At 32.9% G+C, this 11,366-nt stretch overlaps 1 protein-coding gene across 1 annotated transcript; it reads right to left on the bottom strand.

The window, feature by feature from the left end:
* Window positions 1–280: 280 nt before the first annotated feature.
* Window positions 281–11,102, bottom strand: LOC112665389 (killer cell lectin-like receptor 2). The gene is made up of 7 exons (XM_025455090.3): window positions 10,671–11,102; window positions 9,113–9,280; window positions 7,813–7,902; window positions 6,370–6,582; window positions 4,424–4,566; window positions 2,654–2,760; window positions 281–2,045 (listed from the first exon to the last, which is right to left on the bottom strand). The coding sequence occupies exons 2-7, from the start codon at window positions 9,222–9,224 to the stop codon at window positions 1,883–1,885; spliced, it is 828 nt and encodes a 275-aa protein (XP_025310875.3). The 5' UTR covers window positions 9,225–9,280; window positions 10,671–11,102; the 3' UTR covers window positions 281–1,882.
* Between the last annotated feature and the right edge of the window lie 264 nt (window positions 11,103–11,366).

Raw genomic sequence — 11,366 nt, 5'->3', positions numbered from 1 at the left:
AATGCAAATTTAAAAACACAATGAAATATCATTGCACACCCACTACCATACTGGTGAAAGTTCAAAAGACTGACAATATCAAGTATGAGCAATGATAGGAGCAACTGGAACTCTTGTGTGTTGCTACTGGGAATATAAATGTTGCAACCACACTGGAAAACAAGGTAGAAGTTTCTTATCAAATTAAACATGCATTTACCATAGGACTCAACAATCAAACTCCTAGGTATCTAATTTAAAAAAAGGAATGAAAACACATGTCCACACATAAACTTGCACATCAGTATTCATGACAGGTTTATTCATAATAGCCAAAAATAGGAAATACATTATAAGTCCTTAGAGAGATGAAGAAATTGTGGCATATACATACAATGGGATATACCTCAGCAACAAAAGGAATGAACTAGTGATACATGAAAGAACATAGATTAATTTTAAAAAACATACTGAGCAAAAGAAGTCAGATACAAGAGTACATGATTATGAAATTCTATATGAGGCAAAACTAATTCATAGAGACAGAAAGGGTAGCACTGATTGCCTGGGCCGAGCGGATAGTGAAGGGGAAGAAAGGAATTTTTGCAGGTGATACAAATATTCTGTCTTGACCTGATGACGTTTAAGAGGTGTATACAGGCTCCCTGCATGGAGCCTGCTTCTCCCTCTGCCTATGTCTCTGCCTCTCTCTCTATGAATAAATAAATAAAATCTAAAAAAAAAAAAAAACGAGGTGTATACAGTTGGTAAAAATCCATTGACTTCATGACTTAAAATGGAAGAATTTTCTTGCATGAAAGAAGGACTCAAAAAAATTAATTTTTTAAAATTCAAGGTCAAGGGGCACCTGGGTGGCTTAGTTGGTTAAGTGATCAACTATTGTTTTTGCCTCGTGTCACGATCTCAGAGTCATGAGACCAAGCCTCAGGGAGGGCTCCACGCGTGACATGGACTCTGCTTTAGATTTTCTCTCTTCTCTCCCTATGCTTCTCCCCCTGCTCACATGTTCTCTCTCGAAATAAATAGATAAAATCTTTTAAAAAATAAATAAAATGTCAAGGTCAAGAAAGACAAATAAACCTGAGGAATTCTCCCAGATTAAAAGAAACCAAAGAAATTTCTCAGTTGAAAAAATTCAAATATGGGCTATCGATGAAATTACAGTACTTTCTCAATGTTAAATTTCCTGATTTTGACCTTTTTGCTATGGTTATACAAGACAAAGTAATTGTTCTTATAAAATGTTTAGACAATAGGACATAATGTCCCCAATTTATTATCAAATGGAACAGCAAGAGAGTGGGGAAGAGAGAGAGAGGAGAACTGTAAAGCACAGATAAAATATTAACAAATGGTAACTACCTGTCAAGGTTATATGAGAGTTTTTACACTATTGTTTCAACCACTCAGGAAGTATGAAATTATAGCAAAGTAAAAACATTTTAATTAGAGTTGATTATTTTTATGAGAAGGGTGGCAAGATAGCTATTTTTTAGTTCTTAATTATGCCATCTCTCACACCCAGAGGCTATTGGAATGATTTATCCTATTAATCAGGAAAAGACCCAAGCTATTAACAAGGACAAAAACCAGGCTATCAAGAGGTGTCCAATTAGTTCTATGGGTGGTTCAGGGAAAGAGAAAGAGAGAATTTCTCAGGGCCATTAAAGAAAGGGGAAACTGCTCTTCAAAGAAAAAAATCATGCCCTCTTCCTCAAGAAGACAGATGACATCTGATCTCTTAAATCATAGTCCAAAATTATGATTTCTTCTTTTGTCAGCTCATCACAGCAAACTAATTCCTACTATCAGAAACATTACTTCATAAATAATCACAAATTATCACAGAAACAAATGAACAAAAAAATGACAAAATTCCATTTCACCTTTTCTTCTTGTATCTTTGGAAGGAGGCAGACAAAACATTATCAATTCTCTTCTCACAGATACAATGGTATGAATTAGAGCAATCAATATTTGTTACTCTTGTTGAGCTCAAAAATGCACATTGTCCTCTTCCAGAAAAACCCATGAAGGTAAAATTACTGTAGAACAGAAAACACAGCATCAACTGTTTCATTCTGAAGCTTACAATAACATAATTTATCGTTTTTTAGTTCATTGCCTAAAGGTCTAGAATATGGAAATGTTATAACTTCATCACTAGCAGATTTCCTTTTGGCAAGGCAAAGATCAAATTAAAAATTAAAGTACAGTTTCTACTGAATCCATATTTCTTTCACACCATTGTAAAGTAGAAAAATTGTAAGTCAAACCATTGTTAGTCAGAGACCCAATATAAAGGAGTTTCAGATGAATTTGGTTGGGGGATCCTCAAAATACTCATTTGTGATTGTGGGAGGGATAACTAGCTGAGTCACGATGATACAATCACTTCATATTACTTTATGATTTTGTGTACCTCATAATGCATTGTCTGAGCATGTGTTTACCATAATAATTTTGTTAATATCTCTATGACATTTCTCATCTTTTTTCATTATACTTCCCAAAACATTTTCTTAATCATTCTACTTACTCTTACCAATGACCTCTGTGTGAAAACCATGTGAAATAAGAAAAGATATTTTTAGACACAATCTTCCCAATCTCAACACCACTGTTGGAGCTCCAATGCATTCCAGACACTTACATCCCAAAAGGTAGGTCAGTGTCAACCCATTTCCATTTTTCTTCCTTTATATCATATAATAATCCAATCCAGTAGTTTTTCTTATAAGTTTGTGCTTGAATGAAGGTCTGTAAAGGAAATAAAACATTTCATGTGGCTAGTCTCATCTGTTAGATGAATGCAAAGAAGGAAGGTTAAGGCCACAGCTCTTTCTATGGCCAGTACTCTGCACTCTCCATACCATCCTTCATCTCTACTTCCTAGAAGACGCTCTCTCTCCTCCAGCCCCTTGCTTGTATTTTCCAAAGTAGTTTTTTTTTTCCTTGTAGTTTATTTACTTAATGTTAAAAATGCCCATCTGTCTCATGGATTATTTAAAACATAAAAAATTTTAAATCTAAATATCTAACAAAAAAACATAAAATAATGTATGACACTTGAAACTACTCAAAATCATGCTCCAGAAAAATATTTAAGGATGTTAAAAGTGATCATTTCATATTCTTAACTGAAAAATGAATCTTTACAACAAGCATATGTGGGAAGTTGTATATCAGAGCCTTCAGCCTCTTAAGAGAAAGGTTTGCTGTAATTTACTAGTTAGAAGGAGTGAAGGGAAGAGGGGTAGGATTTGGAAATATGTGGTGTCAAAAATGTAATATATCAAAGTGACATTTTATATAATGTCTGATTAAATGGTTGAAGTATTTCAAAATATAGGTTTAAATGTAAGTATGTTTTACTGCAACAAACATTATTATATGACTTGCTCTCATAAATTCTTTTATGTTGTGATTTAAAACATCTATTAGATTTGCATATAAATTTTGTGTTGCTTTCCTAAGTGATAAATAGAGGTTTCAGATCTTTAAAAACATTTCTCTGTAAAAAAAAAAAAAAAATGTGTGTGTGTGGATAGTTTTTACTGGTTATAAATTTAAAAGATAATTTTGATATTGTTGTCACTTAATTTTCTCTTTTTATAATTCTGTTTTGAAAGATATACATCTTGATACAGTATATTAGAATATGGATCAAGAAAATATTACCTAAAGATGCAATGAAAATCACTATGAGGCTAATTTTTAAAGTAATCATTACTTGAGCACTGGGTGTTATGCTATATGTTGACAAATTGAACACCAGTAAATAATAAATTTTAAAAAATAATAAATAATCATCACTTTTAGGTTCCTCATGATTATGTTCATACTGCAGATGGAAAGACTGAGACCCAGAGGGTAAGTAATTCACCCAAGGTCACTCAGCTAGTAAGTGGCAGAACTGGATTTGCCTGATCCCAGGCAATCTGGCTCCTGGATTCCTAATAGCACCTTCTGGATTAAGTTGCCTCCAAGTTTTTGGTTGCCATTTTGTAAGGATAAATAGCCACTGCATCCAGGCTATAAATAACAAAGGGTTAAGGACTCCATCAAAGGAGAGTTATGCTTTTCAGGGAGCTTACCTACACACACCCTAGAAAAGGAAATGAATGCAAAGACCCAAACCGAATCTTCAAGGGGATTTCCATTTTCAAAATAATCATGGTCATCATGACAGATAATATATATTGAATGCTTGGTAAGTAGCAAGATCATATATGCCTATCGGTAGGCAGGGTTTTCCAGAACCCAACTTTCTTAACTACAAATTTTTAATCACTCAACAGACACAACACAGAGAATAACTGAAGCTCCCTCTTTCTGGACTCTCCCTGTTCTTAATATCTTGGGTCCCAGCATGAAAGACATAGTCCAGAAAAATAAAAGTGAATGTAACAGTCCACAATACCAGTTCATCTTCATCACTTATCTTCAAAAGAGATGAATTACAACTTTGGCATGTCTTTTTACATCCAATCCATTTTTCACTTTTAGAAGTGAAATAATAATACTTTATTCTATGACAGGACTGGTGGTTTTCATGGAGTTTGCCTACAACATATAAGGTGAAACATTATGTGGTATTCTGTTAAATAGAGCAATGTATTTTTCAGCCCTCCATAACTAAAAAAAAGTTAATAGCTGTCAATAATGATAACTTTCAGGTCATTAAGATTCTGGAATACCAAGAAATATCTCCCATGTCAATTGCTGCATTATTCACAATAACCAAGATATGGAAACAACCCAAATATCCACGATAGATGAAAGGATAAAGAAAATGTGGTATATACATACAATAGAATACTATTCATCTTTAAAAAGGAAATCCTACCAAACGTAACAGGATATTACATTAAGTGAAATAAACCAATCACAGAAGGACAAATACTGTAGGATTCCACTTATATGAGATACAAAAAATAACTTTGGAGAAACAGAAAGTGGAAGGTGGTTGCCAGTGGCTGGGGCAGGGGGGAATAAGGAGCTTTTCTGTTCAATGGGTAGATAGCTTCAGTAATGCAAAATGAGTAAGTTCTACAGATTTGCTGTATGACATAGTGCCTATAGTTAAGAATACTTGTGAACTTAAAAAAAACTTGTTAAAAAGGTGGATCTCATGTTAAGTATTCTTAACCAGCCCCCAAAAAAGAGAAAAAGGAAAACTTTCGGAAGTAATGGATATGTCTATTATTCTAATTGTGAATGATTTTACTGACATATGCATATATCCAAACTTGTCAAATATATACATGAAATATGTGCAATTTTTATATGTTAGCAATCTCTATAAAGTTGATTTTTAAATAATAAAAGTAAATTTTTAAAAAGATTCTGGAATGCCTTCTAAATAAAAGAAGCATTATTCTTTGGAATTTTTTCTTTTCCTCATTTATTTTAAAAAGTACCAAATTTTTAGAATACTATTGATTCTTTCATAACAGAGAAGATAAATTCCTACCATATCTAAATGATATTAAATATGCAAAATCTTTTTGTAAACTCCAAACCTATACAAATATTTAATAGTTATAGATTAACCAGGTCAATTCATTCCACAATTTGCATAATAACAGATTTTATTATATGAGATTTAATATCTTATCTCTTGGATGTTTTTAATGGTTTTATTACAAAGAGTTCACAAACATTGACACTTGGGCAAAACTTGCAGAAGTACTGCAGAGAGCATATAGACTAAATATCTGAGGTCAAGGCAGAATGGAAATACACATTCAATTATCTTTACAGAAGCCTCCAAATCAAAGGCTTGTGCCCATTTTAGGCTGAGTATATTTTTACTAACAGCCTCCATATTCTTGTCAGCAACAAAGTGAGTGTCTAATTTGCTCACATAACCAAAATGATCCACATTTTCCAGGAAGCTGACAAACTATTTTACCTTCTGGGAGCAGTAGGAATGCAGGAACTGCCACTAATCTGAACACAGATCCTGGGGTCCCAGTCTCACATCTGACACAGGCAAACACAAATACTCATCTTACATCTATGAGATACAAATGAAAAGGTGTCAGGACACCTGGGTGGCTTAGGAGTTGAGCATCTGCCTTTAGCTCAGGGTGTGATCCCCAGATCCGGGATGGAGTCCCACATCAGGCTCCCTGCATGGAGCCTGCTTCTCCCTTTGCCTATGTCTCTGCTTCTCTCTCTCTCTCTCTCTCTCTGTCTCTCACGAATAAGTAAATAAAATCTTTAAAAAAAAAAATTAAAAGGTGTCTAGTAGACCTGATCACTAGCATATACCATAAGCCTGCCTATTAGGCCTCAAAGCTTCCGGAAGGTGAAGAAATAATAGTAAATCATGCAATCTTTCATTCAAGATTCTCTTCATACCTTTATTTTTGCTCTGAAACGTCCTATTTGTAAAGAGTAAATCCTGTTCCTTTTTCTGCTGAAGCATTTCATTTTTGAGAATGTTATATTCTAAACTCTTATTTGTCAAAAGTTGGTCCTTTAAGTAGCTGTCATTTTGCAAAATGTGGTACTCTTGAGTCAGGTTTCCTATCATTTCCCCCAGGTGATGGTTTTCTTGAATAAACTGAAAAACTAAAATAAATATCACAGATATAATACAAGAGTGCTCATAATGCTTCAATGTTAAAATTTAAGACAAAATAAAAAGTCTCACTTTGACAACCAACCCCTTCCATTACCTTAAATGGTTATTGTGACATTTAGAAAGTAACACCTCTATAAACCGACCATAGAAATGGAAACATCAAACCCCACACTATAAACAACTTACCTTCAATCGGAGAAGAAAAACATTATATGGTCTCATTCATATGGGGAATATGAAAAATAGTGAAAGGGAATAAAGGGGAAAGGAGGAAAAAATGAGCAGGAAATATCAGAGAGGGAGATAGAACATGAGAGACTCCTAACTCTGGGAAATGAACAAGGGGTGGTGGAAAGGGAGGTGGGCGGGGGTTGGTGGTGACTGGGTGACGGGCACTGAGGGGGGCACTTGATGGAATGAGCACTGGGTGTTATGCCATATGTTGGCAAATTGAACTCCAATTAAAAAAATCCCCCCCCAAAAATAAACAACTTACCTGTAGATTAAATAAAATAAGGTGTCTGAATAAAATTATGATGGTAACACCTTAGCATTCAGTTCAGCTTCTTTTTAATAGTTAGGACATTATTTATAAATAGGTACCAGAGTAAAAATGAGTCAACACTTAGCAATACATCTTCTAAGTATGAAAATCTGTACTAAGAAACATGAAATAATAGTATCATTGCTATTGGAGTAGATCAAATATCCACAGGAGAAAACAGAGGAATGCTTAAATATGTACATTTATCTTAGTGTCACACGTTAGTGATTTTCTCTAAAGATGTCAAGAAATTCAAATAAAAGATAAAAGTTGAATTCATCTTCATCTAAGATCCACAAATAGAATCAATCTTTTTACTAAACTATATTCACATTACATACTTGGAAAAAAATCAAGAGAACTTCATAATTTCTTTTGAAAAGTTGTTTCTCAAAGAATGTGTATGTAAGATTCACAATGATCTAAACTCAGAAGGCATTAAATGACTAAGTCCTGTACCTGAAGGAATGTTATCATGTATTATACAGAACGAGACAGCTCATTAAAGTACAGAGTCATTGGAATAGGCAAGTAAAATGAAGGTGACACCATGACATGTCTGGGACATTCCCTGATGATAGCCAGGGAACAAAAAATGGAGCGAGGTTAATATTTGCACAACTAGTGATCACTGCTATTACTCAAACTTGAAGCATGTATTTTAATTACTTACTCTTTGTCCCCAACACGGCAACAATGATCAGTAGTAGTAAACACAGGATCCCAAGAATCACTACAATGAGATGTCTTGGCACTGGAAACCCTTTAAGTAAAGAAAGAAAATCATCAGGAATAGAGCCTAGTCTACTACTAACCTTAACCTGAGATGCCATTTGAAACAAAGAGACAATCTTCTCTAAATTTTTACAAAAAAAATCATACAAATTGATATAAATTTGCAACCTAGTAATCACAGTTTTAAAGTCTCACATTTCTGACTGATACACACCCACTGTAGAAATCTACACAAGAACAGTCCTTTAGGATTTTAAAAGAACTTCCCCTACTAAAGCACAGATGGCATAATAGAATTGTCCAATCACTACGCTGTACACTTGAAATTTGTGTACATTGTGAATCAACTATAACTCAAAAAAGAATTCAACCAACTTTTTTTTTAAAAAAAAAGCACAAATGAGAATAAACATAATACTCATTTATAATAATTTACACTGATGTGTTTACTCTTCCCTGTGATTACAACTCATCATGAAGAAGAAGGAAAAAGCAGTCAAAATTCTTGAGGAATTGGTAGTCAATAGTGGGTATTGTGAGGCTGGAAATGTAACTGAAGTCCATCCTTAAAAGAATTAATAGAAATCAATTTTCCTTTCTTTTCCATCAATCCTATTTTTCCCTAGCCAATATTACATTTATCCTCATACTTTTGAAGTCTTGCACCTGAAAATTCTATTTTTGACTGTCACTAAATTAAGACAATAAATGCTATTCTCAATTTAGAGGTTGTGACAATATTTGAAGGTAGAAAGCTAGAATAGAAAAGACAACAGAGTGAATGCTCCTTTTGAATAATTTTCTATTTCGTCATTGCCAGTTAAGGATTGGTAAATAATTAAGACACTTGAAATTTTTTGTCTGAATTAAAACATTGTTTCTAATAAATATTTTCATTTTTCAAGAATTCTCTAAGACTTTTATTTCTCTAGGAAATTCAGTGTTTTCTTGAGACTCTAATCTGTCCTTTATTTCTAAAGGCCTCATGGATTCCTCTTTACCAAATTTAATTAAAAATTTTTATTGGCCTTGCAAATTTAAAGAATTTGTTAATTTCTCCATTTTCACACACACACACACACACACACACACACACACACACACACACAAAGAGGCTTGTTCTCCTACTCTACACCATTATGGCTTATTATTACCATTTAAGAACCTGAAAGACAGACAGGAACTTTTTTTGAAACATCAAAGTCTGACAATCCATAATAGATGCTTAAGACATATACCTTTGCCATCCTTTTTCCCAGGGCTTTGAGTCGTATCTGCCCTTAATCTATTTTGTGACTCTGGAGACTGAAGAAATCTCAGGGAAGAATAAATTACTTTCTCATTGCTCATCTTTACAGTAAGAAGGGAAATATGCTTGGCATTAAAACCTCACAATGGGATGACTTCTGAAAAAAGAAAAATTAAAATGTCAAGCAGTAGAAACATACCAGGGACAAGTCTAGAAGCATGTGTGTGTATCTGTATGTGTGAATGTGTGCTTAACTCCTTCAAATGCCTAAAGTATGTAGACTAACCCTGATTTATATAAGAAACGGGAAACCTTTCAATCTTTCTGTTAAACTCATTTATGTTCCTAGTGATTTTTTCCATGATTATTAGAAAATATAGAAATAATTTTTTAATATCTCAATGGATTGAATAGGCTGGGTCCTATTCACCCAGCCAACTTAGTTCAAAATGTTGAACATACGTATACAAATGTTGGGCAAATCTGGCACCAGTATAAATCACTGAGACACTTTTAAAATTATCAATTCAAACAACAAAAATTTTGTTGAAAATTTATAAATATATAAATTTTTATATAAATAAAATTATAAATTTTATATTAATATAAATACTGATTTATATTATAAAATATAAGTATCCTGGTTTTAAAAGCTTTACTGCACATGTTCAGATCTACATATAAATATTTAAAAGTTTTTGTATTCTTTTAAATTATGACATAACTCTACCAGAGTGTTTCCCAAAGTACAACCCGTACACCATCTATAAAAGAATTAGAGGTTAACGTCGCAGATTGGTCAACAACACAGATTCCAGTGCTCCATGCAAGATATGCTGAATAAAAATCTCTCAGTTGGAGCTAAAACATCTGTATTTGTAACCCGTAATGATACCATGTATATTTGAATTTTAGAAATAATTTTTAGTGTATAATGTTGCCAGAGAAGCCTCTGTGAAAATAAAATTTATCAGTAGGTAGTCATTTGTTAATATCCATAAAGGATTCCATCTCTGAATGGATATCAATATAAAAAGAAATTATTAAATAGTAAATCTTTAAAATTTACCTTCACTTTTACATTAATCAGTATGAAAAGATAATATCTGAGAAACAGAAGATAAAGAAAACAAATTGCAAATGTAACTATTCTCCCTAAATTTTTTTGTTAATTTTACAAAATGTTTTAAGCTTACCTACAATCTTCCCTAATTACCTAAGGAAAAGGAGTCTTTTCTATTATAAAATCCTTTAAGACAGATAATATGTAAGTCATACAACACAAAGTAAAAATCTTTTGAGAAATCTATTGAGAAAAAAAATAACTTTTCCTGAATGTTGCACTGCAGTTTTCACATCCTTTAGAGTTAATACAGTTCGAATGTAATCAATACAAAATGCTTTTCTATTAATCCCCATATTTACGCCAAGCCATTTGTAACAAAATATCTACTTCCTAGAATATTGTTTTCCTAGAATCTCTTTATAAGTGAGACTAGTAGGATACTCAGATAACAAAGATTTGGGGGCACAAAAGTAGATGTTACCTGTGTCTATGCCCTGCTGGGATACAGGCAGAGAAAGATGATCCAAAAAAGATATGGAAGAAGTTGGCTTTTCCAATCCTGGATTCCCTTACGTACCTGAGGGGCTGCTGTAAGAGAGAGAGCCGAAATGATTGTCTTTAATGGTACTCCTACTCAAAAATTTACTGCCCCTCCTCTTGACCAAAGTGGTGAAAGGAAATTCTATGAAAAGGCTGATATTGAGGTATATCTTCCTCCATTTCAAAATAACCAATCACTTCATACTCTTTGCAAAATAACATTCAAATTCAGTATTTGTGGACTGAAAATATAAATTAACAGAGCTTTGGAAAAAACAAGAACTAATATCTTTAACAAAAACTAGCATACTTAAAAGAAACTACTAGAGAAAACAAATGATTAAAATGTATAAGTATACATATTCATAAGAAATACTATAACTAAATTCTAAAACCCTTAAGGAGCCTGTCAGAAACTTTATCTTACATGTTGCTATTTGAAAAAAAGATTCATTTTTCTGTTTACTGGATACTACAGATATATGTATTTTAGAAATTATTTTAAAACACCCATAATCCCACTATAAAAATTTTGGTGTATATTATTCTATTTTTAAACCACACACTATGTTTACCCTCAAAATTGACATCATTCTATACATAATATTTTTGATCTATTATTTCCTAATAAATGTTT

The sequence above is a fragment of the Canis lupus genome, chromosome 27 (assembly GCF_003254725.2).
Source record: "Canis lupus dingo isolate Sandy chromosome 27, ASM325472v2, whole genome shotgun sequence".
Classification (NCBI taxonomy): Eukaryota; Metazoa; Chordata; class Mammalia; order Carnivora; family Canidae; genus Canis; species Canis lupus.
Note: the sequence above shows the minus strand (reverse complement) of the source record. Positions and strands in the feature narration are given on the sequence as shown.

Excerpts from the sequence above, each read along its gene's own strand:
- LOC112665389 (XM_025455090.3), bottom strand. The coding sequence starts at position 9,224 with ATGAGCAATGAGAAAGTAATTTATTCTTCCCTGAGATTTCTTCAGTCT. Across the intron at positions 7,903-9,112 it reads TGGGAAAAAGGATGGCAAAG|GGTTTCCAGTGCCAAGACAT; the intron begins GTATATGTCTTA and ends CTTTACTTAAAG. Across the intron at positions 2,761-4,423 it reads TAAGTGATGAAGATGAACTG|ACCTTCATTCAAGCACAAAC; the intron begins GTATTGTGGACT and ends TTTCCTTTACAG.